Source organism: Erythrolamprus reginae, chromosome 1 (genome assembly GCF_031021105.1).
Source record: "Erythrolamprus reginae isolate rEryReg1 chromosome 1, rEryReg1.hap1, whole genome shotgun sequence".
NCBI lineage: Eukaryota > Metazoa > Chordata > Lepidosauria > Squamata > Dipsadidae > Erythrolamprus > Erythrolamprus reginae.
In genome coordinates, this window is record NC_091950.1 from 357,507,024 (window position 1) to 357,534,341 (window position 27,318).

Here is a 27,318-nt window from a genome sequence, read left to right on the forward strand (position 1 = left end):
ATTGAATTAGAGCTTTAATTATTTAATTTATCTTTCTTTAATTAGGAGTAATTAAAGTCAACTATGTATAATAAGATGTGAATTACAAAATTTTGGTATGAGTAAGGCAACACTTCTTCTGATTTTAAGAACACGCACACAAAATACTAAGCACCCTTCAATTTAATTTGCGAAATTATATACCAAAGCTTTTGGCTTAGACAGTATCTCACCTAACTGCTATGTGTAAATGTTATGCAATATGTCTTATTACATTTTTCTTAAGAGAAAATAATAGCATAACCTGCATTACAACTTGTGGTTCTGAATTTCATGAAGATGAATATCATGAAATTAACAGTTGCAGATAAGAATTTCATGTTTACTTAGTCAAGAGTATTTAAAATCTGAATTCAAAGGTTTTTTTGTAGTGATTGAATGTTTTTCCATATTTAAAATTAAGTTTACCAACATCAAGACTAAATATTGTGGGTTCTGTTATTTCAACATGGTGACTGCAAAGAGCATATTTATTCCTGGTTATGTTATTTTCTATGTCAGGCCCAGTTATTATCTCTGCATATTCAGCATGCTTATATTTTCCTAGCTCTGTCATCTGTCCTCTGCTCCTTTATTCTGAAGTAACAGAAATAAGTAAGATGGAAGCAAAATAGCACAACCAACCAATTATTTTGTATATTTTTTGTATGTTAATTTGATTTTGTATGTTTTTTCTAAAAACAACAGCCATGGGTTGATATTATACCAAAAACAATAAAGAAAATGTTAAGAAAGCATAAGGGTCCTAATATGGTTTCTTCTAGGTAGAAAAAAAATTCTGTTGAATTTTATTTTTCATCAGTATAGAATAGATATTTCAGCAAGAGAAATGTCACAATTAATGTATAATTTTATAACCAAGTGAATTCAGGTTGTAATGATATTGTTTCCTGCTCAGTCTGTGGGTCTTTTGACAATTAATACGGTGCTTTTCTATAAATCCATTTTGGGGTTCTATGCACACAAGATATATCAGAGAAATATGTCTCCCATTAAAATTGCCGTGGGCTAACTAGGATATGTTTGTAGTTTATCTTTAGAGGCATTGTACACCTACATACCTATAACTCCTATCTAGGGAAGATCATCTCATACCCTTTATTAGTGACCTTCCATAAAATTTGGAGATTCTCATTTAAAAAGGCCTTTATTGAATAGGTAGTTACTATTTTAGTAACTACCTATTTTAATTGATCTATGAAGAAAGAAAATTGTGATCAACCTGGAGTTTTTAAATTAAAACTTTATTTTAACAATGCGAAGTTCCCCAGGGAACAGTATCCCACTTCTATGAAATAATACAGAAGTGAAATTGACCACAGACCCCATACTAATCCAGCCTTAGTCTGGAGCTCATTTTACAGCAGACACAATTTGAAGAAGAAATAGAGACTGGATCAGTTACCTATAATTTTAACTGGCAGAAAGTCCGGCTACCATAGTTGGCACTTCACACATACAAATAGTACCTAAACATTCAACTCTTATTCTGGGAAGTTGGAATGAATGATGGGTCCTTTTTGTTGCCCAAAGTGAGCAGTAAGACTTCTATTTTAGTGTTTTATATTTCTCAGTAATTTTCTCTTATAGATTCTGGGCAATTAGAACAGCAACTTGAAGAAGCCAGTGCTGCACAAAGAGATTTAGAAGATGCTACCAGACACATCAAAACTCATGAGAAGCAAATGAAAGCACTAAAGCAAGAGCGGGATGATCTTAATAAGGTATAAACAATCTGATCAACATTTTTTTATTTCAATTTTGGTTTTAGAACATTTCACCTATATTCAGTCATCTTAACATAGCCACACAGCAAAATGATTAGGCCATATGATTTTTATCTATCTGCATTTGATAGTATTTCTGAAATGATTATTATGAAAAATAGGTACAAGTGTTACTACATGAGCAGTTCTGTATGATTGATTCCACATTTTAAACCACTTCAGGAGCTCACTGCAGAGATGGGTTTCTCCCAGTTCGCACCGGTTCTATAGAACCGGTAGCAAACCGCTGGTGATGTTACAGTGATGTCACGGAACTGGTTCTGTCAGTGCCAGTCTGTTGAGGCCACCAACTTTTTTTAAAAAATGGGAGTGGATTTTTTGTCCCCTGCGAATGCAGAAAAGAAAAGAAGAATTGACACATTTGAAAAATCAGGTCAATTTATAACACAATACATAGGAAGAAAAGGAAGAAACAGACCCAGAGCGAAGAGTAGTATGGCAAAATAAATCAAGTTATTCTCAGTCAATATAAATGGTTTAAATTCAGTGATTAAAAGAAGAGAAATAATAAATAAGTTACAAAAACAAAGTCCCAATATTACATGTTAGCAAAAGGTGCGTATAAAGAAGATAGAACATAGATTTTTAGAAAATTCTAATCTTGGTGAGTTTTTTATAGCAGTTAGATCATGCCCCCCTTTTCTGACCATTAAATTATTATTATTATTATTATTATGTTATGTGTGGATGTGTTATTGACTGCTTTTTAATGTAATGGGATTTTAGCTTATAGTTTTTAATTATTAGATATGTATACATATTGTTTTTGTATTGTGTTCTGTGAGCCGCCTCAAGTCTTTGGAGAGGGGCGGCATACAAGTCTAATAAATTATTATTATTATTATTATTATTATTATTATTATTATTATTATTATTATTGGATTCCAAATAAAGAGTAATAGCAGTTTATATTAAAAAATGGTTAAATCCAAAACAAATTTACTCCAATATAGAAGGTAGAATCCTTAGCATAGAGATTTCAATACAATAAAAAAATATCACTGATGGTAATTAATGTCCCTAATGTGAGACAAAAAGAATTCTATAAGAAATTTATGAACAAATTATTCAAATTGAACAGAAAAGTATTTGTATCATCAAGATTTTACTGCGGTGGTGGACATTAATAGGGATTATGAATCAGGGGATTAAAAAATCTTTTTTGATATGTCGAAGGAATTTAAACTGAAGGACTTATGGAGGGAGAGACATTTGCAAAAAAAAGTCAATTTATGTATTTTTCAACACCCCAAAAATCATGGTCTAGAATTGATATGATATGGGCAGATAAGGAACTAGATAATAAGAGGGATAGAATTGAAATTGAATCCAATATATGTGCTGACCACAACTCGATATCAATTAAAGCAAGAGGGACAAAAAGAGAAAACAAAAGATGGACAATGAACCAAAAAGTGATAAAAGAAAAAAGATTACATCCAATATATGGAAAAAGAACTAAGATTATTTCCAAAATTATAGGCCAGTCTCGCTACTAAAATGTCAACTGTAAACTATTTGCTACAATTATGACAGAAAGTTTAAAGCCAGTACTAGATGAAATGATTCATCCAGACCAAAAGGGCTTTTTGCCAGGTAGATACCATATTTTTCGGAGTATAAGATGCACCGGGATATAAGACACACCTTAGTTTTTGGGGAGGAAAATAGGGAAAAGAATCTGCTTACCAGATATTCATCTGGCTAGCATTCTTAGTCTGGTCAGTTTCAGCACATTATTTTATCCCCTGGTTAGGGCTTTAAAAAAAACCTTATTTGGCGAGAGTAACAATGAAAGAGCTTGCAAGCTAATAAGAGCTGGGAACATTGTTAGAACCTGGTTAGGGTTGGAAAGAAACATTTGGAGCAAGTTAGAGCAATGAAAAAAAAACCCTGTAAAGACAGGACTTGGAAAATATTATTCACAGAGAGTAACGGTGAAAGAGCTTGCAAACAGGTAAGAGCTGGGAATATCATTAGCACCTGGTTAGGGCTGGAAAGAAACATTTGGAGCAAGTTAGAGCAATTTAAAAAACTACAAAGATAGGGCTTGGAAAATATTCTTAGCAGAGAGTAACAATGAGAGCTTCCAAGCAGTAAGAGGTGGGAACATTATTAGCACCTAGTTAGGGCTGGAAAAAAACATTTGGAGCAAGTTAGAGCAATTTAAAAAACTGCAAAGATAGGGCTTGGAAAATATTCTTAGCAGAGAGTAACAATGAGAGCTTGCAAGCAGTAAGAGGTGGGAACATTATTAGTACCTGGTTAGGACGGGAAAGAAACTTACTTGGAGCAAATTAGAGTAATGAAAAAAATTCTGCAAAAACTTAGAGCCTAGAAAACATTCTTTGCAGGCAGTAACAATGAAAGAACCTGCAAGATAAGAACTGGGAAGATAATTAGCACCTACTGTAGTTAGGGCTGGGGTAAAAAAGCTTAGAAAAAAGCTGCATTCAGAGCATAAGGCACATCTGAATTTTCAGCATCTTTTAGGAAGGAAAAAGGTGTGTCTTATACTCCAAAAATACGGTATATAAAAACCAACACAAGAACGATTTTGAACATCTTGGAATATATGAATCCCACCCAGAGAAATCCACTGCACTTATATTTCTAGATGCCCAGAAGGCCTTTGATCATTTGAATTGGGAATTTCTGATTAATCAATTAACACAAATTAAATTTGGAGAAAAGTATATCAAAATAATTAGAACAATTTACTCAAATCAATCTGTAAGAATTATAATAAACTACCCCATACAAATCCAGTACGCAATCTGGGGTACTCCTGGACTCGCAATTTCTGTTCAAAGAGCAAATGACAGTCATGGCCTTTGCATAGTTTCATGTTGTGTGCCTCTTATGCCCGCATCTGGATCATGAGGTCCTGCAAATGATCACTCATGCCCTACTCATCTCTTGCTTAGATTACTGCAATGCACTACATATGGGCTACCCTTGAAGAGTATCCGGAAGCTACAGGTGATCCAGAATAAAGGGCACACATCGTTCTGGGGTCCCTATACTGTCACATATAACAGGGCTGTTTCACAGACTGCATTAGATATAATTTTGCTTCTGGGTCCAGTTCAATCTATTGGTTATTACCTTTAAAGCCCTATATGGTATGGATCAAAGCTATCTAAGGAGCCATTTCACCCCAATGGGATTAGTCTGCTCTGCTCACAGTACCAGAAAAGGCCTGCTGCAGAGCTCATCTGCTAAGGAATTTTGGTGGTGGGGTCAAGAAGGCCTATTCCACTGTGATCCCAACTCTCTAGAACACTCACCAGACATAAGAATTATTCTCATCCTTTTTGGCCTTCTAGGAAGGTATTAAAACTTGGTTTTACCAGGGGAGTAGTCAGTACTGGAGGTGGTTTATGAGATAAAAATACCTTGTCCAAGTCTTTTGCCATCCATATCCTTGGTTCTGTTTTTTTGCTTAGTTTTAAAGTTTTAATGGATGTAGCTTTAAATTTTTTACTTATTCTCCGTACTGAAGGAGTGGGTCCAGCAGTCACATGGGTTGCTCCTGTCCAATCCGTTGGAACTGAGCCTAGTATTAAAAAAGACTGCTGGATCCGCCCCTTCCCCAGAATTCGCTCAGTTCGCATCCTCGGATGTGTGTGAATGCTCGTTCCTCTCGATAAAACACCTTCCCTTCGATCTCTCTTCAATAGCAAGTAAGATTTTTCCATTACTCAGCTTGCCGGCAGTTTTTTTTTTTTTTTTCTCAGCCCTACAGGGCTTTGAGTTGGGGGAGAAGTTAGCGGCTCAGCCATTTGCGGTTTTTCCCTTCGTGCTGTAGCCGCGGCCGGTTTGTTAATTCCGGCCTTGGAGGTCCTGCCGTGAGCAAGCTTTATTTTTTTTTTTCAACTAATTAAGGGCTATTTACCTCCCGCGGTGTGGGACTTGTTTTGTCTCCCGGGCTTAGTCGCTCCTATTGCAAATAACGGAGCAGTTATTTTGGCGCCAAGGCTCTGACGCCCAGTAAGTTGCACTTTCGGTTCTGCCCTAAGGGGTTGGCCATTAGTGCCTACAGCCCGCCGCCTGACCCTGGAGTCGTCGCTTTGAGTTCCCTCGGGCCTATTCTCCACGGAAGTGGCCTCCAACCAGTGTGCCTTGGTTTTTCTTAAAGTTAAGTTAGTGAGGCCTGCCACGCTGCACTTAAGGACAAGAACTCTTGGTATCGCCCAGGATTGCCTCTTAAGGCGCAGCTGCTCCTGGGCCTAGGAGCAGGGTCACCTATCCTCTTGGGAATTCCACAAAATAATTCTTCTCTCCCCTATTTTTTGGCTCAAGCCTTGTCTTCTGTAATTGCTCAGACTATGGCTTCCCTTCCCAAGAGAGGCACTACCAAAGGTTCCAAAGAGGTTAGGCCTACTGGTAATCCTTCTGAGCTTCCCCAGGCCTCTTCCTCCTCTTCCTCAGGCTCTCAGTCTTTAGCCAAGCCCACTAGGGCTGAGAAGAGAAGGGACCTAGCCCTACAAAAAATACATGATAAATCAGCCAAACGTTTTAAGGTGCAGGCCCAAGTGCATATCAACCCTACCCCCCCGGAGGCCTCTAACCTGCCTCCCTCTGGGGTACCTGTGCTATCCCTGGATGAGCCAAACCTAAATCCACCCCAACCTAACCTATGGGGTTTAGGTCCAGAGGAGCCAGATATTACCGAGGATTTCCCCCAGCCAGAACCTGTTCAGGGCCTCAGGGATCCTCAGGCTTTTCCGGCTGATATTTCTTCCTTGCCACCGGAGTTTCAGTCTATCTTGACTATTCTGACTAACACTATTGATGCTAGACTCTCATCTTTAAATGTACCTCCTCTGTCTCATCCTCCCCCTCGCTCCTCCCGTCCCGTGAGTTCTTCTCCTTCCTACAGAGCCCCAGTCATGGAGGTCTCTGACTCCTCTCAGGAAGAGGATGAGGACGTGGATGCAGAAGAGGATGATGACCCCTTTCAGCGTCTGTCGGAGGATGAGGAATCTCAGATTAAGATTCCAGCCCCAGCTGCTATTTTCCCTTCGCAGCTTTTCAAATCTCTCCTGCTAAAAGCTAGAGTATCTACGGGGCTAGCCGGGCAAGAGAAGCAAGCTACTCCTTCCACAGACCCCCCAGAGGAAAATCTTCCTTACTTCATGGAGGAACAGGAAGACAATGAGGTAATTCCTATGCCCAAGTTGTTTAAGGATGCCTTGCTTAAACAGTGGGACCACCCAACCATAGGCTTCACTCCCACTCCCAAGGACAAGAAGCTCTACAAGCTTTCCCCCTCCTATGAGGAACTCCTAACATGTCCTAGGCCAGATGAACCAGTGAAGACGCTCCACTCAACGGCTGCCATGCCTGGCGAGGCAGAGGAGGTCCTCCGGCCAGAGGACAAACGACTTGAACAAATGCTCAAAAGAAGTCTCCTTGCAGACTCATGGGCCATTAAGAGTGCTGCAGCGGCATCCTTCTTTTCCAGAGCTATGCTCTTATGGCTTCGTCAGCTCCAACTACACCTGCCTCCAGATGACTTACGGGGCCAACAGGATTTCAACAAAATCTTCGCAGCTGCCCAATATATAGCAGATGCTACTCTCCAATCTTCCAGATTTGCAGCCAAGTCGGTAGCAGCCTCCACAACGGCCAGAAGGCTTCTATGGCTCCGCCCTTGGCAGGCGGGGGTAAGACAGAAATGGCAGTTAGCTATGGGTCCACTGAAACGTAACCTCCTCTTCGGAGATCTTCTGGATCCTCTCCTTACGGAAAACGCAGACAAGAAAAAGGTCTTGGGACCTACCACCAAGAAGGCCCCGAAACCGCAGTCCTTTCGGCGCACCGGGCGTCAGCAGGATCAAAGCTTCGCATTTCACAAGAGCCCAGGTCAGTATTCCCCTCGCTTTCGATCCCAAGCTAGAACCACCAGGGGCAGAGGGTCCCGCTATCAGAGAGGATCCTCTACTACCAGAACTTCCAAAAGAACCAGATGGTAAGTTTTCTCACCTGCCTATAGGCGGTCGCCTAGCCTGGTTCTCTTCCGCCTGGCACCGCTCTTGTAAGGACCCCTGGGTCATTGACACAGTGGAAAGGGGCCTAAGGTTAGAGTTTATTTCTTCTCCCCCTAACCGTTTTATTTCTTGTCCCTCTCCCAGTTCCTCTCCATCTCGTATTCGAATGGAGGAGGCTATTTCTCATTTGTTGACTATTAGAGCTATTCAACCGGTCCCCTCTCTCCAGAGAGGTTTAGGCTTCTATTCCATCCTCTTCATGGTCCCTAAGACTTCTGGAGGCTGGAGAGCCATCTTGGACCTAAAGAAATTAAACCGCTTCATTAAATATAGAAAATTCAAAATGCACTCCCTATCTTCCATTTTATCAGCTCTTCATCGAGGAGACTTTATGGTGTCTCTAGATCTCACTGAGGCCTACCTCCATATCCCCATTGCCAAGGTCCATAGGAGATTTCTGCGCTTTGCCTTTCAAGGCAGGCATTTTCAGTATAGGGCTATGCCTTTTGGGCTCTCCTCAGCTCCCAGGGTTTTCACTAAACTCTTGGGATCCTTGGCGGCTCATATCCGGGCCTCTCCCATTCATATTTTATGTTATTTAGATGACATTTTAATTCATGGTAATTCCAGAGCTGGTGTAGCTGCAGACCTCTCCTCTACCATGTCGGTTCTACAGAACCATGGTTTTTCCATAAACCTTAACAAGAGTCATCTTGATCCATCCACTTCCATCCTGCATCTGGGGACTATCATTAATTCCGAAATATCCCAGGTTTTTCTCTCCAATGAGAGAAAACGCAGCATTTTGGATCTCATTGCTCGCATCCTGCCCCAGCAATCGGCCTCCATTGTCACCCTATCCTCCCTTTTGGGTAAGATGGTGTCATGTATTGGTATTGTTCCCTGGGCCCGCCTTCACGCCAGGGAACTTCAATGGCTACTATTACCATTTCAGAGATCAGGCCACAGCAACTCGAACTGACGCATCACCATCCCACCGACGGTTCGCAGATCCCTCAAGTGGTGGACTTCTCCAGCCCTAGACAAGGGATCCCCCTTCCGGTGTCCCGACCAGTTTGTAGTCACCACAGATGCCAGCCTCTCGGGCTGGGGAGCCCACGCCCAAGGTCTTTTAGCTCAGGGCACATGGTCACCGGAGGAGGCTTCCAAGCCCATCAATTGGCTAGAATTAAGAGCCGTGTCTCTAGCTCTAAAGCAATTCCAACCTCACATATCCAACCAACATGTGCTGATTCTCACCGACAATATAGCCACCAAAAGCCATATTTGCAGACAGGGAGGCACAAGATCCAAGGCCCTCATGAGGGAGGCCCTGAAGTTGGGTCTTTGGGCAGAGAAAAATCTCCAATCGCTTCTAGCCGATCACATCTCGGGGAGCCTCAACGTCCAAGCGGACTGGCTCTCACGAGCCACCATAGATCCAGGCGAGTGGAATCTCCATCAGTCACTGTTCCACCAAATCTGCCTCAGGTTCGGCCATCCAGTGTTGGATCTATTCGCGACCAGAGACAATACCCAGTTTCCCCGCTTCATCTCCAGGTTCCCGTCTCCGGGAGCGGAGGCAGTCAATGCCCTCAGGAGTCCTTGGCCTCCAGGCCTACTGTATGCCTTCCCTCCAATTCCAATCCTGCCAGACGTGATCAACAAAATCCTCCTGGAGAAAGCACGTGTAATCCTGATTGCCCCTCACTGGCCTCGCAGGCCCTGGTTCGCGGACCTTCAACAACTGTCCGTCCAGGACCCCTGGCGACTCCCCGCTTCAGAGGATATGTTGCGGCAGGGGGCCTCCTTCCATCCGGATCCAGAGTGGTTCCACCTCACCGCCTGGCTGTTATCCGGAGGGACTTAGACCTGCGAGGGTATGACCCAGACACAGTGGAAATCATTCTGAAATCTAGAAGGGGGTCTACCAATCGGATCTACGACCATACTTGGTCCAAATTTCATCAGTGGTGCTCGCAGGAGGGCTTATCCCCCCTGTGTCTTCCCATACACAGGATAATCGCCTTCCTTATGAAAGGTTTCCACCAAGGTCTCTCTACCAGCACCATCCGCCGCCATCTGGCCGCTATCTCTTCCGTCTTGGCGGGGCCTCGCAGGCAGCCCCTACGCTCCTTTCCAGAAATCCAAGAATTTCTAAGAGGAGTGGCCAATCTCAGGCCTTCTAAAATCCACAGATATCCAACCTGGGACTTGCCACGGGTTCTCCACTCTCTTACTCAAGCACCTTACGAACCCCTGAACTCTGCGTCCCTCAGGTACCTATCCTTCAAGGTAGCATTCCTGGTGGCGATTACTTCCGCCCGACGCATATCTGAGTTGGCAGCCCTTTCTATCAGACAGGACCTCTGTCAGTTTCATCAGGATAAGGTGGTTCTGCGGCTGGACCCCACCTTTCTACCCAAGGTCAGTTCCATGTTCCACAGATCTCAGGATATCGTTTTACCTTCTTTCTGTCTCCAACGAGAGCATCCCCTGGCGATTAGATGGCACACTCTAGATCTCACTAGAGCGCTAAAGATTTATATCCAACGCACAAGATCCATCCGGAGATCTGAAGCACTCTTCATAGCCTACCATCCCAGATCCTTGGGATCCAGAGTGTCTTCCACAGTAATAGGTCGTTGGATCAGAGGGGCCATCTCAAAGGCCTACGAGACAGCTTCCCTCTCCATTCCAAGGAATATTACAGCGCATTCCACCAGAAGTGCTGCCACATCTGCCGCTTGGGCGACTCAGGCTCCGTTGGAAGAAGTCTGCAAAGCAGCCACTTGGGCCTCGCCAAATTCCTTTATAAAACACTACAAGATTGATTCGTACGCATCAGCAGACGCTGCCTTCGGAAGAAGAGTACTCCAATCCGTTATCTCTCACGATAGCAATGTACTCCCACCCTAGGGACCTATCTCTTGGGTATGTCCCATGTGACTGCTGGACCCACTCCTTCAGTACGGAGAATAGGCGTTGATTGCTTACCTGAACGCCTCTTCTCGTACGGTGAGTGGGTACAGCAGTCACTTCCCTCCCTTGTGTGGTCTTCTTTACCTTCTATTCTAATTTCTTATAACACATGAGAGTTGAACATTAAAGAGCTTCACTACTGAGCCTAGTCTACGGATTCGCGAATTCTGGGGAAGGGGCGGATCCAGCAGTCTTTTTTAATACTAGGCTCAGTTCCAACGGATTGGACAGGAGCAACCCATGTGACTGCTGTACCCACTCACCGTACGAGAAGAGGCGTTCAGGTAAGCAATCAACGCCTATTTTCTACTTATCTTTTTATGTTCTGCAAATTGTATGTCTTACTTGTTTTAACCCTATTTAGTGATAGAAAGCTAATATTTAAGGATATGTCGTATTTGGTTTCTGATTGCAGGAACTGCTTGACTCCAGTGAGAGGTTAAAGGCACAAACCAAAGAACTGAAAGATGCACATAGCCAACGGAAACTGGCCATGCAGGAATTCTCTGAGATGAATGAGCGACTTACAGAATTGCATTCACAAAAACAGAAGCTTACCCGCCAAGTTAGAGATAAAGAAGAAGAGATGGAAGTAGTAATGCAAAAGTCAGACAGCTTGAAACAAGAATTACGTAGAACAGACAGAATAAAGAAAGAAGTAAGTCTGTCTGTCTGTCAATCAAATTTTTAAAGCACCCAAAATTATCCCAGATTGACCTTAGACATAGTACTACACAAAAAAGTTCACTTACATTTAAATTCATGTCTTTTAGTTAATTAAACAATGGTAATTGGTAAATAACAGACTCTGCCATTCATTTTTAATCATCTAAATATACTTATTGATATCATCTAAATATATTTATTGATATCATCTAAATATACTTATTGATATCATCTTTAAGAGCCGAGGTGGCGCAGTGAGTAGAGTGCAGTACTGCTGGCCACTAAAGATGACTGCTAGATCTGAAGGTCAGTGGTTCAAATCTCATCATCGGCTCAAGGTTGACTCAGCCTTCCATCCTTCCGAGGTGGGTAAAATGAGGACCTGGATTGTGGGGGCAATATGCTGGCTTTGTTAAAAAATGCTATTGCTAATATGCTGTTATGCCCTTTGTTAAAAGGGCATTATAAATAAATGTTGATGATTATGATGAGTCCAGAGGTTTCTGGTGCATTAGTAAGGAATAGCAATGGTAAAATGAATGTTTATGATTTTAAAATTACATTTGTAGCTGGAAGTTCATGCTGAAGCTGCAGCTGCTGAGGCATCCAAGGACAGGAAGCTGCGTGAGAGAAGCGAGCAATATTCTAAGCAGCTGGAAAATGAATTAGAAGGACTAAAGGTTAGCCTTTATTGATTTCACCATTTAAAGCATAGAAGGACTTTTGCCGATCTAGGGGTAGGAGACTTACAAGCTATTATCATTTTGAATTACTTTAAATGGAAGGTATATTAAAATTTATATAAATTATATCATTGGGGGATGAGGACTCTGGTAAGGAAATAACTTTGAAACAATGATCCAAGGAGTCATGAAACATCCTTTCCCACCCAGGGGTGAAATTTAGCAGGTTCTGACAGACTCTAGAGAACCGGTAGCAGAAATTTTGAGTAGTTCGTATAACCGGCAAATATTACCGTTGACTGGCGCTAGGGTGGGGAGGGAATGGGGATTTTGCAGTATCCTTCCCTTGCCACACCCACCAAAACACACCTACAAAAAATTGATTTCACCACTGCTCCCGCTCCCCAGCAGAATGATAATGACCTGGCTTGCGAGATATTTTGGAATCCTGTAATAGAAACTACTTTGCAGTGGTCTATTTTCTATTATTAATCCTGGAAGAATGCATAATTAAGTTCATAATTTGTTATGCCTTTATCAACGAGGAAGCTCAGTTGAGGAACAAAAGCAATAAAGTGAAATTCAATTTATTAAATTTTATTTTAAAATCAGTGTCAACCAATTTCATTTTCATTTTTTTAACCTTCCAAGATGAATTAGTCCTATTTTATACTGTACGTCAGAATTTTCCAGATCATAAAAGCTAATTCTGAAATGTCCCTTTTTTGTAGCAGAAACAAATTGGTTGGTCTCCAGGGGTGAGCAGCACAGAACATCAGCAGGAAATAACAAAATTAAAAGCCGACTTAGAAAAGAAAATGGTTTTTTATGAAGAAGAACTGTCTAAACGAGAAGTAATACATTCTAATGAATTAAAAAATCTGAAGAAGGAATCGCGTGATGCAGAGATCCAACAACTTGCTCTCAAAAAAGAAATTCTTATATTGAAAGACAAATTAGAAAAGACAAGGAGAGAAAGGTATAACCATTCATGTACAATTTTTATTATTTTGAAAAAGTTGATCTACAGCTCTACAGTTGCAGATATTTATATTTGGATATCCAAATAATATTCTATCCTAAAGTCACAAATTAATGTGTTTTAGCCTTTGAAATAAAATTATTAGAAAATGGATAAAAACATTATTAGATTCAGTATGACCTGGCAGGATATACTGTATGTAAAGACTACATCTTAAATGTGTTGGATCTTTGCAACTATATTTATACAATAAGGAATGTCTTTACTTGGCTCTTTCAAACTGTTTTACTCCGAGTCTCCGGAGAGGGGTGACATACAAATCTAATGAATGAATGAATGAATGAATGAATGAAGAATGAATGAATGAAAGAAAGATGAAGTCTAATGCACAATGAAGGTAAATTACCTTGAAAGAGGGGTTTACATATGCACTTCATTCGCTGTCCTATATACTTTGTATTTATCTGCTTCTGATTTTTGTTGAATTCATAGTGTGTGTTTTGTAAGTAAAGGTCTGTCTGTCCTTAGTAGGTAAAATGGAAGAACTCTGTTAGCTGAATAATGGACATAATCCCATTTTTTGTTTAAAGATTGTCCTGCACACTTGCATGCTCCAGTTAATGTTGTGTTTGGGCCTGGGCCAGCCGTTGCTCCCACAGATGGGAGAGACGCGGCACAAAGTGAATGCGAAAGCCTAGCTGACAGCCAGGAAGACATGGCAGACAGCCAGGAGGGCGAGGCCACTGGGACGCAGGATTCAGCAGACAGCCCAGGGGATTTAGCATGCAGTCCCACAGACAGTCTTTCGTCCCTGGGTTCTTCTGTAGATCAATATATGCAAAGAAGGGATCGCTTTAAGGAGTATTACAAGTCATTATAGAAGCACCTGGGCTGGGTGTGGTTCTTATACAGAGGGCTGGGTGTGGTTCCCTTAATGAGGGCTAAACGGATAAAAGGGAACAAGGGCCCAAGGCAAACTGTGGCTGTTTATCTGTGTTATTTTGTGGCTCCTGCTCTGAAGTTTCTGTTCCGTGCCGTTGGAGTTTTCAACCCAGCTTTTTCGGACAAGTGGGAGGTGAAAACTCTGGGACTTGCTGTTTGCTCCAAAGATTCAAAAGGACTCCTGAAACGTCTTTGCTCATTCCAGGTTGTCTTTGTTTGTTTTTTCCTGTGTTTTTGTATGCAGCTGAAGTAAGCCTTGCCCTATCATTGTTTTTGGACACAGAACTGTTTTGAGTAACCCTTTTTTTTTAATTTAATACAAGTTTGCTGATTAGCTGAGCATGTGTGTGTTTGATTTCTTTTCCTTGAACTGTTACGCATTGCCTGAGCCAGTCAGGCAGAACAGTTAATAGGGCAACCTTCTGAGTGAATGTGGTGATGTGAGCAGATGGTATTGGCAAAATAGAGTGGACAACTATGTTTATTTATGTATCCATATTATTGATAAAGCAACTCTGGCAGCTAACAAACAGTAGAGAAATAAATATAAAAATAAAATTAAAATATCATACCAAAACCTAGAACCAAGAAGATGGATGGCACAGGGTTGAGAACTTAGTAGAACAATCTACAGGGCCGGGGTCGCAGCTGAAAAGGCTCCTTTCCTTGTCGCCCCACTACTGATGGTACCTATTCAAAGAAACAGAACTTGGACCACAAAATGTGCTGTATTGTTTAAAGAACTTTTAGATTATAGAATTAGAAGGGAATGCTTAGAACCACCTACTCCATGGAGGAATCTGCTTTAAATACTGTAATTCCTAGAGCTAACTGACTGGCCTTCATTTGAACATATCTAGAAAGGTAGCATTCAGTTCCATTGTTGAATTACTCAAATTTTCCTTTGATTTGAACTAAATTCTCTGCTCCTATAATTAAATTATGTCTTGTTGAATAGAGACATGGTTTTGATTTTCTGTGCAACATCCTTTGAGATAATTGAATCTAATCTCAATAATCTTTATTCAAGATGAAATATAACTCATACTGCTCAATAACTACTCTAGTTTTTCTGAAACTTTCCTGAATGTATTACACATTTTTGGATACAATACTCAACATGGAGTTCTTTGCAACAAAGCTTGACTTGAATGGAAGTTTTAGACCCAGTTGTAGTAGCTCTAAACTGAATCTATTAGTTACTATTATACTACCATGGGATGCTATTGGAGGATGACTACATCAGTTGTCCTGGATTTCAGCTGAACAGGATAATTGTATTACATCAGGGGTCCTCAAACCTGGCAACTTTAAGACTTGCGGACTTCAACTCACACCCATAGCTGGCTGGAAAATTCTGGGGGATGAAGTCCGCAAGTCTTAAAGTTTCCAAATTTGAAGACCTTTGTATTACATAGTACCTGGTGCTTAATAAGTAACTTTATTAAGCATTGAATACTTGAATTGTTGGTTCTAACCAAATTCTGTCCCTTGTAAATATTTCATGTTCTGTTTATCAAAGTTTATCAAAATATCAATTATAATTTTATAATTGATATTTTTATTTTTATTTAGAAAAGAAATGCCTTGGATTCAGTAAAGAGTCAAAAGGATGTTATGTTAAAATAGTCAGGAAACACACTTGATAAAGTGACCAAAACAGATAATTTGTGACAAATAAGCATTAGGTATCACTTCTGACAGACAATTTTAATTGAACTGAATATAAATTAAATATAAATATAAATGAATAGTAAATATAGTAAACATACTATATTTAATATAAATGAATAGTAAATATAAATATAAATGAATAGTAAGTGAAATTTATATCTCAATCTTGATAATGTTCTTGCAATATATATTATTTTATCTTTATTTTTATTTTTTTTCAGTTGTTTTTCTGTAGTTTATACTGATATCAAGACACATCAAAGAAGGCCTTGCTTTGAGATATATTTTTAAAATACCTAGCAAAAATGCTGTAAGAAGAAGACTGTTTAGTTTGTTAGAAAATAGGCAAAATGAAAGATCTTAATGGCTATTAAAGGAATGACCAAGATTATATTCTACTGTAAAAACAGTTTTTGAAAAATGACAAATCAAAAAGATATGTACCACATTGTTTTGTTGCATTTTGGCAAAATATCAGAAGTACAGTGAACCCTCGAGTTTCGCGTCCTCAAGTATCGCGAAAGGGCTATTTCGCGAGTTTTCAACCCGGAAGTAAACTCCACCATCTGCGCATGCGTGCCCTTCCACGCATGCGTAGATGGTGGAGTTTCCCCGCCGGGCAGAGGCTTCCCTGGGTCTTCCCCCTTCCCCCAGAGGCTTCCCTGGGACACCCCAGCTCCGCTCCCCAGCTGGGAAGCGGCCCCAGCAACAGCGTGGGCGGGCGGGCAGTGCCCGCGCGCTTGGGGACATCCCAGCTCCGCTCCCCAGCTGGGAAGCGGATCTAGGGAGTCCCCACCGCGCGCGCGTTGCTGGGGAAAGCGCGCGCGCTTGGGGACATCCCAGCTTTGCTCCCCAGCTGGGAAGCGGATCTAGGGAGTCCCCACCGCACGCGCGTTGCTGGGGAAAGCGCGCGCGCTTGGGGACATCCCAGCTCCGCTCCCCAGCTGGGAAGCGGATCTAGGGAGTCCCCACCGCGCGCGCGTTGCTGGGGAAAGCGCGCGCGCTTGGGGACATCCCAGCTCCGCTCCCCAGCTGGGAAGCGGATCTAGGGAGTCCCCACCGCGCGCACGTTGCTGGGGAAAGCGCGCGCGCTTGGGGACATCCCAGCTCCGCTCCCCAGCTGGGAAGCGGATCTAGGGAGTCCCCACCGCGCGCGCGTTGCTGGGGAAAGCGCATGCGCTTGGGGACATCCCAGCTCCGCTCCCCAGCTGGGAAGCGGAGCTAGGGAGTCCCCACCGCGCGCGCGTTGCTGGGGAAAGCGCGCGCGCTTGGGGACATCCCAGCTTTGCTCCCCAGCTGGGAAGCGGATCTAGGGAGTCCCCACCGCGCGCACGTTGCTGGGGAAAGCGCATGCGCTTGGGGACATCCCAGCTCCGCTCCCCAGCTGGGAAGCGGAGCTAGGGAGTCCCCACCGCGCGCGCGTTGCTGGGGAAAGCGCGCGCGCTTGGGGACATCCCAGCTTTGCTCCCCAGCTGGGAAGCGGATCTAGGGAGTCCCCACCGCACGCGCGTTGCTGGGGAAAGCGCGCGCGCTTGGGGACATCCCAGCTCCGCTCCCCAGCTGGGAAGCGGATCTAGGGAGTCCCCACCGCGCGCGCGTTGCTGGGGAAAGCGCGCGCGCTTGGGGACATCCCAGCTCCGCTCCCCAGCTGGGAAGCGGATCTAGGGAGTCCCCACCGCGCGCACGTTGCTGGGGGAAAGCGCGCGCGCTTGGGGACATCCCAGCTCCGCTCCCCAGCTGGGAAGCGGATCTAGGGAGTCCCCACCGCGCGCGCGTTGCTGGGGAAAGCGCATGCGCTTGGGGACATCCCAGCTCCGCTCCCCAGCTGGGAAGCGGAGCTAGGGAGTCCCCACCGCGCGCGCGTTGCTGGGGAAAGCGTGCGCGCTTGGGGACATCCCAGCTCCGCTCCCCAGCTGGCAAGCGGAGCTAGGGAGTCCCCAAGCGTGCGCGCACCCCAGGCGCGAGCAACGGGGTGGGCGGGCGAAGGGCGGGCGGCAGTGGAAGCAAAAACACCATCTGCGCACGCGCAGATGGTGTTTTTACTTCCGCACCGCTACTTCGCTAAAAATCGATCATCGCGTGGGGTCCTGGAACGGAACCCTCGCGATGATCGAGGGTTCACTGTATATACTTAATTCCAAGTTTGTGAAACTGAGAGTCTCGTTGTGGGCACTCTTATGTAGCAAAACTATTCTAAACTCATTGTGCACAGAACTGCAACCTGTATTCATTCCACTGCTCTGCTTTTTGATTTGTATCTTCCGCTATTTTTTAGACCAAAGGTGAATATGTGTATCAGGGTTGAAGCATGAAAGCATATCTGTGTGGTATCTAAAATGATTTTTTTTCTATTACATTTGAACAACCAAATAATTTTGAATTCAGATTTTCCCTTTGTACTATTCTGAATCACTTCCATTTCTTTCTGCTGTACTGTCGCTTCAGTTGTAGCATTCAACATCAGATCTCTAAATCTATCATCAGAGTTTATATATTGTATACAGTGAACCCTCGATCATCGCGAGGGTTCCGTTCCAGGACCCCACGCGATGATCGATTTTTAGCGAAGTAGCGGTGCGGAAGTAAAAACACCATCTGCGCGTGCGCAGATGGTGTTTTTGCTTCCACTGCCGCCCACCCTTCGCCCGCCCACCCCGTTGCTCGCGCCTGGGGTGCGCGCGCGCTTGGGGACTCCCTAGCTCCGCTTCCCAGCTGGGTAGCGGAGCTGGGATGTCCCCAAGCGCGCGCGCTTTCCCCAGCAACGCGCGCGCGGTGGGGACTCCCTAGATCCGCTTCCCAGCTGGGGAGCGGAGCTGGGATGTCCCCAAGCGCGCGCGCTTTCCCCAGCAACGCGCGCGCGGTGGGGACTCCCTAGATCCGCTTCCCAGCTGGGGAGCGGAGCTGGGATGTCCCCAAGCGCGCGCGCTTTCCCCAGCAACGCGTGCGCGGTGGGGACTCCCTAGATCCGCTTCCCAGCTGGGGAGCGGAGCTGGGATGTCCCCAAGCGCGCGCGCTTTCCCCAGCAACGCGCGCGCGGTGGGGACTCCCTAGATCCGCTTCCCAGCTGGGGAGCGGAGCTGGGATGTCCCCAAGCGCGCGCGCTTTCCCCAGCAACGCGCGCGCGGTGGGGACTCCCTAGATCCGCTTCCCAGCTGGGGAGCGGAGCTGGGATGTCCCCAAGCGCGCGCGCTTTCCCCAGCAACGCGCGCGCGGTGGGGACTCCCTAGATCCGCTTCCCAGCTGGGGAGCGGAGCTGGGATGTCCCCACGCGCGCGCGCTTTCCCCAGCAACGCGCGCGTGGTGGGGACTCCCTAGATCCGCTTCCCAGCTGGGTAGCGGAGCTGGGATGTCCCCAAGCGCGCGCGCTTTCCCCAGCAACGCGCGCGCGGTGGGGACTCCCTAGATCCGCTTCCCAGCTGGGGAGCGGAGCTGGGATGTCCCCAAGCGCGCGGGCACCGCCCGCCCGCCCACGCTGTTGCTGGGGCCGCTTCCCAGCTGGGAAGCGGAACTGGGGTGTCCCAGGGAAGCCTCTGGGGGAAGGGGGAAGACCCAGGGAAGCCTCTGCCCGGCGGGGAAACTCCACCATCTACGCATGCGTGGAAGGGCACGCATGCGCAGATGGTGGAGTTTACTTCCAGGTTGAAAACTCGCGAAATAGCCCTTTCGCGATACTTGAGGACGCGAAACTCGAGGGTTCACTGTATTTTAAAATAAAAGAATTTTTTAAAAAATACTTCTAGAAAATCTGTGCTGAACACATATATCAAAATAAAGATGTAATCATATGCTTAATTTAAAGAACGGTGAACTGTTGTCTGAGAAGTTAGCCTTAAACCCCAGTCTGAGGCATAGCTGTGTGACCCATTATCCATCCCCCCGAGAGTTAATGCTTTAATCTTTGTTGGCTTTCCCCCAGAATGTTCATCATATGCATGGAATCTGTTAGTTGAAGAGAGGAGTGGATGGTGTTGGATTACAGATTCAGAGTTTGAACAGCAGTTATTAATATGCAACACTGTTGGAATGAAGTGTTGTGTTTCAAATGATGCCTAGCAACATGCCAATTCAGAACTGGTTCAGATATGCTGTGTTGTATTTCAGAGACTGGTTGAAAAAATAATAATTTAAAATCGGGGTATTTTGTTCCCTTTCTCTACATTTTATTCTCATAGTTAAGCTGATAAACATTTTGGAGTATCTTTGGAGAACAGTTATAAATTCTGCCGTAGAAACAAGTACAGTATAATTATAGGGATTGTGATAGATTAAACAGTATTATTTTCTTAGCTATCTTTCTCTGTTGCCTTCAGCTGTTGCTGAGCAAAGGTATATAAAAATTATAACTGATATAGCACAGTTATATCTAGTCAATATCTATAAAATAGGCAGGGATTTGAGGTAGGGGCTTTTTTTAGTCTCATTTAACCATGGGGTTAAACAGTTTAACCATGGGGTGGATAGGGAAATCCACATTTCATCTTTTTTTTCATGTACTTAACTGAGGACTATTTATTATAGCAGAGTTTCATTTTTCTTGTTCTATTTTAATGTAATACTTACGAAGGTTTTTAAGGATTCGTGGTTGTCATTATAAAACTCTAATATGCTTCAACTTCAAATAAAATTATACTAGATGAATATCCAAAATTGCAGGTGCAACAAAATGATGTCTACTTTATTCCAGAATTTGACACAAAACAAGCTTAGTAATTTTGGGGGTTGTGTTTATCCATAGAAACTATTTACATTTTTACCATGTTTTATTTATTTATTTATTTACCATAAAATAAGTTCAGATTAAACAAATCAAATAAATGTTGTTCCATAAAAAAATCAGTTAGAAAAATACAGTTACAAGTTGATCTCAGTTATAACTATTATTGTATCTCAAGTTCAGATGCCAAATGGAATCATTTTCTGGACTTTTTATTCATAAATATTTTATATATGTAATTCATTTTTCCACAATAAAAGAAAGCAAATTCTGTCAGGTAAAGGTTGAAAACAAGTCGTTATTTGAAGCTGTTTTTGTGATAAGGAAATGCAATCTAAAGTATAGGTAACCTTTTCAAATATCACGTTATGATGTGAAAAATACAAAAAGGACAGTTTTCCCCTAAGTGAAGTAGCTTCTGTAATTTTTCATTTTTGTAAATTGCCAACAATATAGTTAAAGTGTATTTTTTTAAAAAAAAAATTATTTGGATCCCACTCTCTTCCCACTGTATTTTGCCTCCCTGATTTATCTCTTTTCAAAAGGATCTTATCCCGTAAAATATTTTAGAAACAAAGGAAGGAGAATTCTCGTTTCATTTCATAAATCACAAAATTAACATCATTTATGCAGGTTGTTTAATACAACAAGATTTTATGAGATATGTTGCTTCTCCCTCAACATACAGTTATTGTTCAGTTGAAACAGGAATGTAAGGAAATAGGTTCACATTTCTTTAAAACATTGTGTATCCCTCTCACTTTTAAATTTTTTCATGGCCTATAAAATGATACTTATGCTGAAAATTAGGAATGTTCATATTGAAGATCTCTTAATGATAATTGAGCATTTGGATGTTTCAGGAAATTTGTTATAATTAGATCAACTTTATTAATCTAATGGGAATCTCTATGCATCAAGCTTTTCAGATTTTAAAACCATATATGGCAATTAGTTTTTTTTGTACTGACTGGGATTTTGAAAATACAGTGTTATAAAACTGAGCAAGAATATTGAATCAGAACACTTACTCTGAACTGTGAGTGTTTGAATTCATAGACTATATATTATAGCAGGCTGAAGGAATGTCATCCAGAATATCCATGCAATATACTTATCTCTAAAATTAAAGGCCTTTATTCAGCTAAACCTAGACATACTTTGGTTCTAATGATGCATACTTCAAACAATCCATATGTTAAGGCATTTAAAAATTGTAACAGTAAACATCTGCTAACTTAAATTCTAATATTATATGGTGTTATTGTAAAGCATATTGTATGGATTACTATATTCTTTTGGTTACTGTGGGATCTTAATATTTTTATGTATATTTTAAGTTGTGACAAAAACATATACGAGGAAATTATACTTTATATATGATAACTGTTTTGTACATTTTACCATAGCCAAAATGAAAGGGAGGAGTTTGAAACAGAATTCAAACATAAATATGAACGGGAAAAGATTCTGCTGACTGAAGAGAACAAGAAGCTTTCCAATGAGCTTGACAAGGTGAGTGATATGTTGTTTAAATAGGCATTGATGTATTGAATAGAATTAGGTAAATAGTAGAAGGTATTTATTTGCTTGGATTAATGTATATTGTCATCAATCTTGCTAAACAAGATTGGGTAACTAGCAAATCTGGGTAGCTAACAACATTTTTTTTAAAAACTACATATAAGTAAAAAAAAAAAAATAGCTGCCAAAGAAACAATGCCACCAAGAAATATAGACTCAGCTACTTTCCAGATACCAAAAAAACAAACAGCTTTTAAGAGTTTACCAAAAGGACAACAAAACCAGACAGAAAGTTTGGGTTGATCTAATCTTGGAAAGTAAGGTGTTCCAAGGGACTGGTGCTGTGACAAAAAAGCACACTTTTTGAGTCCTACTGGATGACATTTTCTACTCAATGGGACCTCCTGCCAGATTTGATAAGATTAGTTGAATCAGTTGGAGAAAAGGCTTTATAAATATCAAACAACATCTTTAATCCTAACCAGAAGCAAACTGTAAGTCAGTGAAGCAAAGAAGGAATGTAGTAGGATGAACACTCTGAATATTTTGTAATTTCCACATGTTCTTCATGGACAGCAGCATGTAGAATACATTTCAGTAATCAACTTAAGAGGTAATCAAAACAGGAGTTATGGGATGCAGTGCCTCTTGCTTCAAGAAAGATCACAAATGGTGCACAAGGTTGTACAAATGCCTTCCTAGCCAAATCTGCCATCTGTCTGCGGAGAGGGGCGGCATACAAATCTAATTAATAATAATAATAATAATAATAATAATAATAATAATAATAATCTGCTTCTCAAATAGGAGCAAGTGGTGTATAAGTTTTGCCTACCTATTCAAAAGGAAAGATGGAAATTTGCAGTTCCAGATAGCCTAAAATCCCAAACCACTTAGCCTTGTTGGATGAGTTGAAGCCTGTTCTTGCTGAAATAAATAAAATGTAAACAAAAAAGATATTAAGGATTTGCCTAAATGCTTTTAATGTTACAGTGTTATTTTTACAGACAGTTTAATCAATAATGACACTATGGAAAATTTCAGAGATTACAACTGTTTTTGCAGAAAGACAACAGAAAAATAAGAGAATTCATCATAAATATATGTAACATGTAAGAAACCTCCTGGGGCAATACATATGTGAATGTAATTAGTGCCTCATTTAGTTTTTTTAAATGCATGATAAATTCAGAAGAAAGCACTTTCTGATCACTATTGCCCAATCATAATTGTGATTATAATATTTTTAATATATATATATTTAGCTTACAGCAATGTATGAAAGACTAAGTATGAATAACCGACAACTTGAAGAAGACATGAGAGATCTTGCTGACAAAAAAGAATCTGTAGCACACTGGGAAGCCCAGATTACCGAGATCATCCAGTGGTAAGGACATTTTTCTGTTTGTGACTCATGCAGTAAGGTACATTATTTTTGCATTACAAAAAACAATTTTGCAATCTTGTCATCTATTTTGAGCCTTCTGCTAATCCCCACTCCACTTAAAAGAGCAAAATTGTATCTGACAAAGTTCTGGACCTTTCAATAAGTTATAAGTCATACCTAAGAGAATTAAGAATTAATCTCACTTGCTTATATTTTATTACCTGTATTAGTTTCATGAATGAATGTATAATAGAACAAAAGAGCAGTTAAAAACCTTGACCTGTTATTATTGCTAACACTAAAATATTTTAAGTGGATGAAACATGGTAGAGAAATTTGGTACTTTCCTTAAACAGAAACTAATAGCATTGAATGCAAACTGATTATCTACTAAAAATGCTTATATCAAATAGACATATTTCTGAGTGACAAAGCTGAGAGTGAAAAGCAGGGATAAATTCAGAATTGTTCATGAAAAAATACTTTTGCTGTAATCTGTTGTCCCATTGTTTTATATTTAGATCTACTTTTAACAATCTTTTCCACAAGTCATTTAACATTAATTAATGTTAACAAGTTATATCAGCCTAACATATTTTCATCTTGCTAGATAAACAGAGGTCTTTTAGAGAAACATTTAGCTCATCTGCATTTTTATTTGTAATGTAACTTTGCTATCCTTATATAGAAATAGTTCTCTTTCTCTTTTATATGGGAGGACAGTTTGTATCATTCTGGAAAACTTGGATTGGTCCAAGTAGGTTACTTACATTTGATCCATGTTTATTTTTACAGCCTGACCTATAAGCAAAAAATAAAATAAAATAAAAGCTACATAATTTGGAAACAAAATGTCCTTTGCTATAAATTCAGTTTGGTTACAAGAAAAAAAAACCATTGTATATAACAACAGCAGTACAAACTATATTTTACTCAGTCTCATCTACTCATTGGAAACATAATCTTACTGAAGAAGATATAGCTGTTTTCTAAAAAAAGAAAATGGAAATAGAATAGATATACTCTGATTATTAAAATTATTCAGGAGAAAAGGATAATGGGATGTCAGAACTCAGAACATAAAATTGTTTCCTTAAAACAGGACATTCCAGAATGGAGCAGACTTGTATTTTGGAATGTTCCATTTCTCACCTGTGGATTTTTCTTTGATCACTGGGGATTGAAACAGTGGTGGGATTCGACTGGTTCACACCATTTGTTAACTCTTTGTGGAGTTCTGCGAACCGGCTGAATAGTGAAGGCTGCCTGCCTGCCTGCCTAATAATTTCAGTAGTTCACACACACCTGCTCAATTAACTAAAGGAAGGGGGGAGGAGAAGAAATAAAAGCATAGCCATTTCTTCAGCAGAAAAATTCTAGCCCCTTTAAAATTCAGGTTTAAAGTCCAAGAAATGCCACCCCCCCCCCCCTTTCTCTCTCCCTTCAGTTAATAGCTCTGGCCCAGGCAGACAGCCAAGAACCATTTCACAGGTGAATACTTAGTTGTGATAATAAAACCACAGGAATGCAATCAGCACAGAAACAATAGAAATTTACAGATGATACAGATTGTCAGAGTTGGAAGAAACCTTATAGGCAGGGGTGGTATTCAGCCGATTCTAATCTGGTTCTGGCCAACTGATACCACCAACTGTGAATGGCCCCACCCACTTGCTCAGACTAGATGACTACAAGTAGGGGTAATATTTACTTGCCTTCCCTACCGGTTCGCAAATGTGACCATGCATGCAAAGCCTTTTGGGCATGCTCACAGCCTCAAAAATGTGGATAAATGGGACATTTCAGCATTTAAGAGTTAGCTAACAGTATTAGACTGTAAAGATTTCAAATGTGTTGCTTGTGTGTGATAGAGCACCCACAACTTCTGACGGCAAGCTATTCCATTACTTGATTGATCTCACCCTTAGGGGAAAAAAATTAGTCCTAGGTTGTTTCTCTCTTTGGCTAATTTCCATCCATTGTTTCTTGGCTTGTATTTTGGTGTTTTGGAAAATAGTTTGACCCCCTCATTTTTGTAGGAGCCTCTCAAATTTCGTGACAGAACAATCAATCAATGGAACAATTTGTCTCCAGAAGTTGTAAATGCTCCAACACTGGAAGTTTTAAAGAAGAGATTGGATAACCTTTTTTTCTGAAGTGGTGTAGGGTTTCCTGTCTAAGCAGGGGTTAGACTAGAAGATCTCCAAGGTCCCTTCCAACTCTGTTATTCTATTCTACTCTATTCTAAATATTGGAACAATGCTGTTTTATTGTGAGTTGGACGAAGGAGAAATTTCCTAAAGGTGAGACCAATCAAGTTGGCCACTCCCACCCAGTCACATGACCAGCCAGCCAGTCATTAGAGCAGAGAACAGTTCGTTAAATTTGAATCCCACTCAATAGATTCACACTCTCAGTTTAAGTTTCTAAAAGGATCTCAACAGTTCTTCCCCAGCTAACTAATCAGCCATTAACTATGCAGCAAAGAATGGTTACATGTAAGCAGCATGTATTGGATTGGAGGGAAAATATGCATTATTTATTTATTTATTGGATTTGTATTCTGCCCCTCTCCGAAGACTCGGGGCGGCTCACAGCATATCAAAAACAATATAACATATACATAACTAAAAATCCACTTAATATAACTAAAAAGAACTTTAAAAAACACGAATACGATTTAAAAACATTCATTCCCATTCACTCAGCAAAATATACTACTACACTGGTGGGCCAGGAGATAACAAATTTACTTGTTATCTGCACTAAATAGAATTCCTGCATATGACTCTTCATTCCTTTGGACTCTTCAAATAAACCATTAAGCTTTAGTTTTCTCTGGGGATTCTGCCTTATTCTTAAACCTTAAATTTACTTTTATTACTTCATTCAGTATGAGCAACCTTATTTTTCTCCTACATTCAGCCTTCCTAATATTTAAGCTGTTCTGCTCCTTCTCCACTTTTTAATATAAGCAAATAACCAGAAATTTTGGATTTTTGAAAAATCATGGTCTGCTCTGCTACTAAGAACATTTGCATATTTACTTCATAATATTTTTGTCTCTTCCAAAACACAATCTCATTTTAATTCTACTATGCCACATTCTTGATTCCTGGAGGACAAATTTACATTCCATGGACCTATATTGTCAGTCGCTGTTGTTATAATGATTTCCCTCCAAATTGTATGATCACAATTGTAGTGTTGCTTTGACTTTTTAATTAAATTAAATTATTTTTCTCCTATTGCAGTAGTCATAAAACAAGAAAAGACCAGATAAGACCAGATAAGACCATATATATTAAAAATATATGTCATAGTAAATTCATAATAGATTTTGCCTACATATTTTGCTATAAATAGAATAAAAATTGATGTAATTATGTTACAAAATAATGAAAAACTATCATTATATAGATGCACATTTTCCCCAGTGTCAAAAATGGTTACATATACAGTATTTACAAAAATTTTGAATGTATCTGTCTTTATTTAAAAATAATGAGATCAGCTGCTGAAAACTTCTACTACTGCAATGCAATGGTTATATTGAGCCAAGATTCCTGAATCAAAAGGGTTTTAAATAAAAAAATACGTTATTTCACAATTTAATCACAATTTTAAAAAGTTGTGATTTCTTACCAACAGATACTAAATATGTGCATATTTTGCATAAGATTGAGCATTAATTGGCCATTATATAATAATTCTGAACAATTGTCATGCATCTGACAAAGACAGTTTTAGAATTGAATTGAAAAATGAAGAATGCATTTATGCAGAGAAAAATGTGTCATTGATTAAGGATAAAGATGTACATATGTAAGATATTGCCGTTACATCTGTTCAAGGGAATGCATTTATTATGTTGGCTGTGATTTTAGACATCTGTTTGTAGAACTCCATATGGAATTTTATTGATGATCAGATTCTATA

The 27,318-nt window shown here is 41.0% G+C and overlaps 1 protein-coding gene across 3 annotated transcripts in view; it reads left to right on the top strand.

The window, feature by feature from the left end:
* The window catches only part of CDC42BPA (CDC42 binding protein kinase alpha), a 164,042-nt gene that overhangs the window by 87,761 nt on the left and 48,963 nt on the right, over nt 1–27,318 (top strand). For 2 of the 3 annotated variants that reach the window (XM_070734330.1, XM_070734332.1), the window contains exons 12-17: nt 1,630–1,763; nt 11,220–11,462; nt 12,040–12,150; nt 12,885–13,132; nt 21,875–21,980; nt 23,255–23,379. In XM_070734330.1, coding sequence (XP_070590431.1) covers nt 1,630–1,763; nt 11,220–11,462; nt 12,040–12,150; nt 12,885–13,132; nt 21,875–21,980; nt 23,255–23,379 — 967 coding nt within the window. The remainder of the gene's footprint in view (nt 1–1,629; nt 1,764–11,219; nt 11,463–12,039; nt 12,151–12,884; nt 13,133–21,874; nt 21,981–23,254; nt 23,380–27,318) is intronic. The other variant, XM_070734331.1, reaches the window with a different exon arrangement.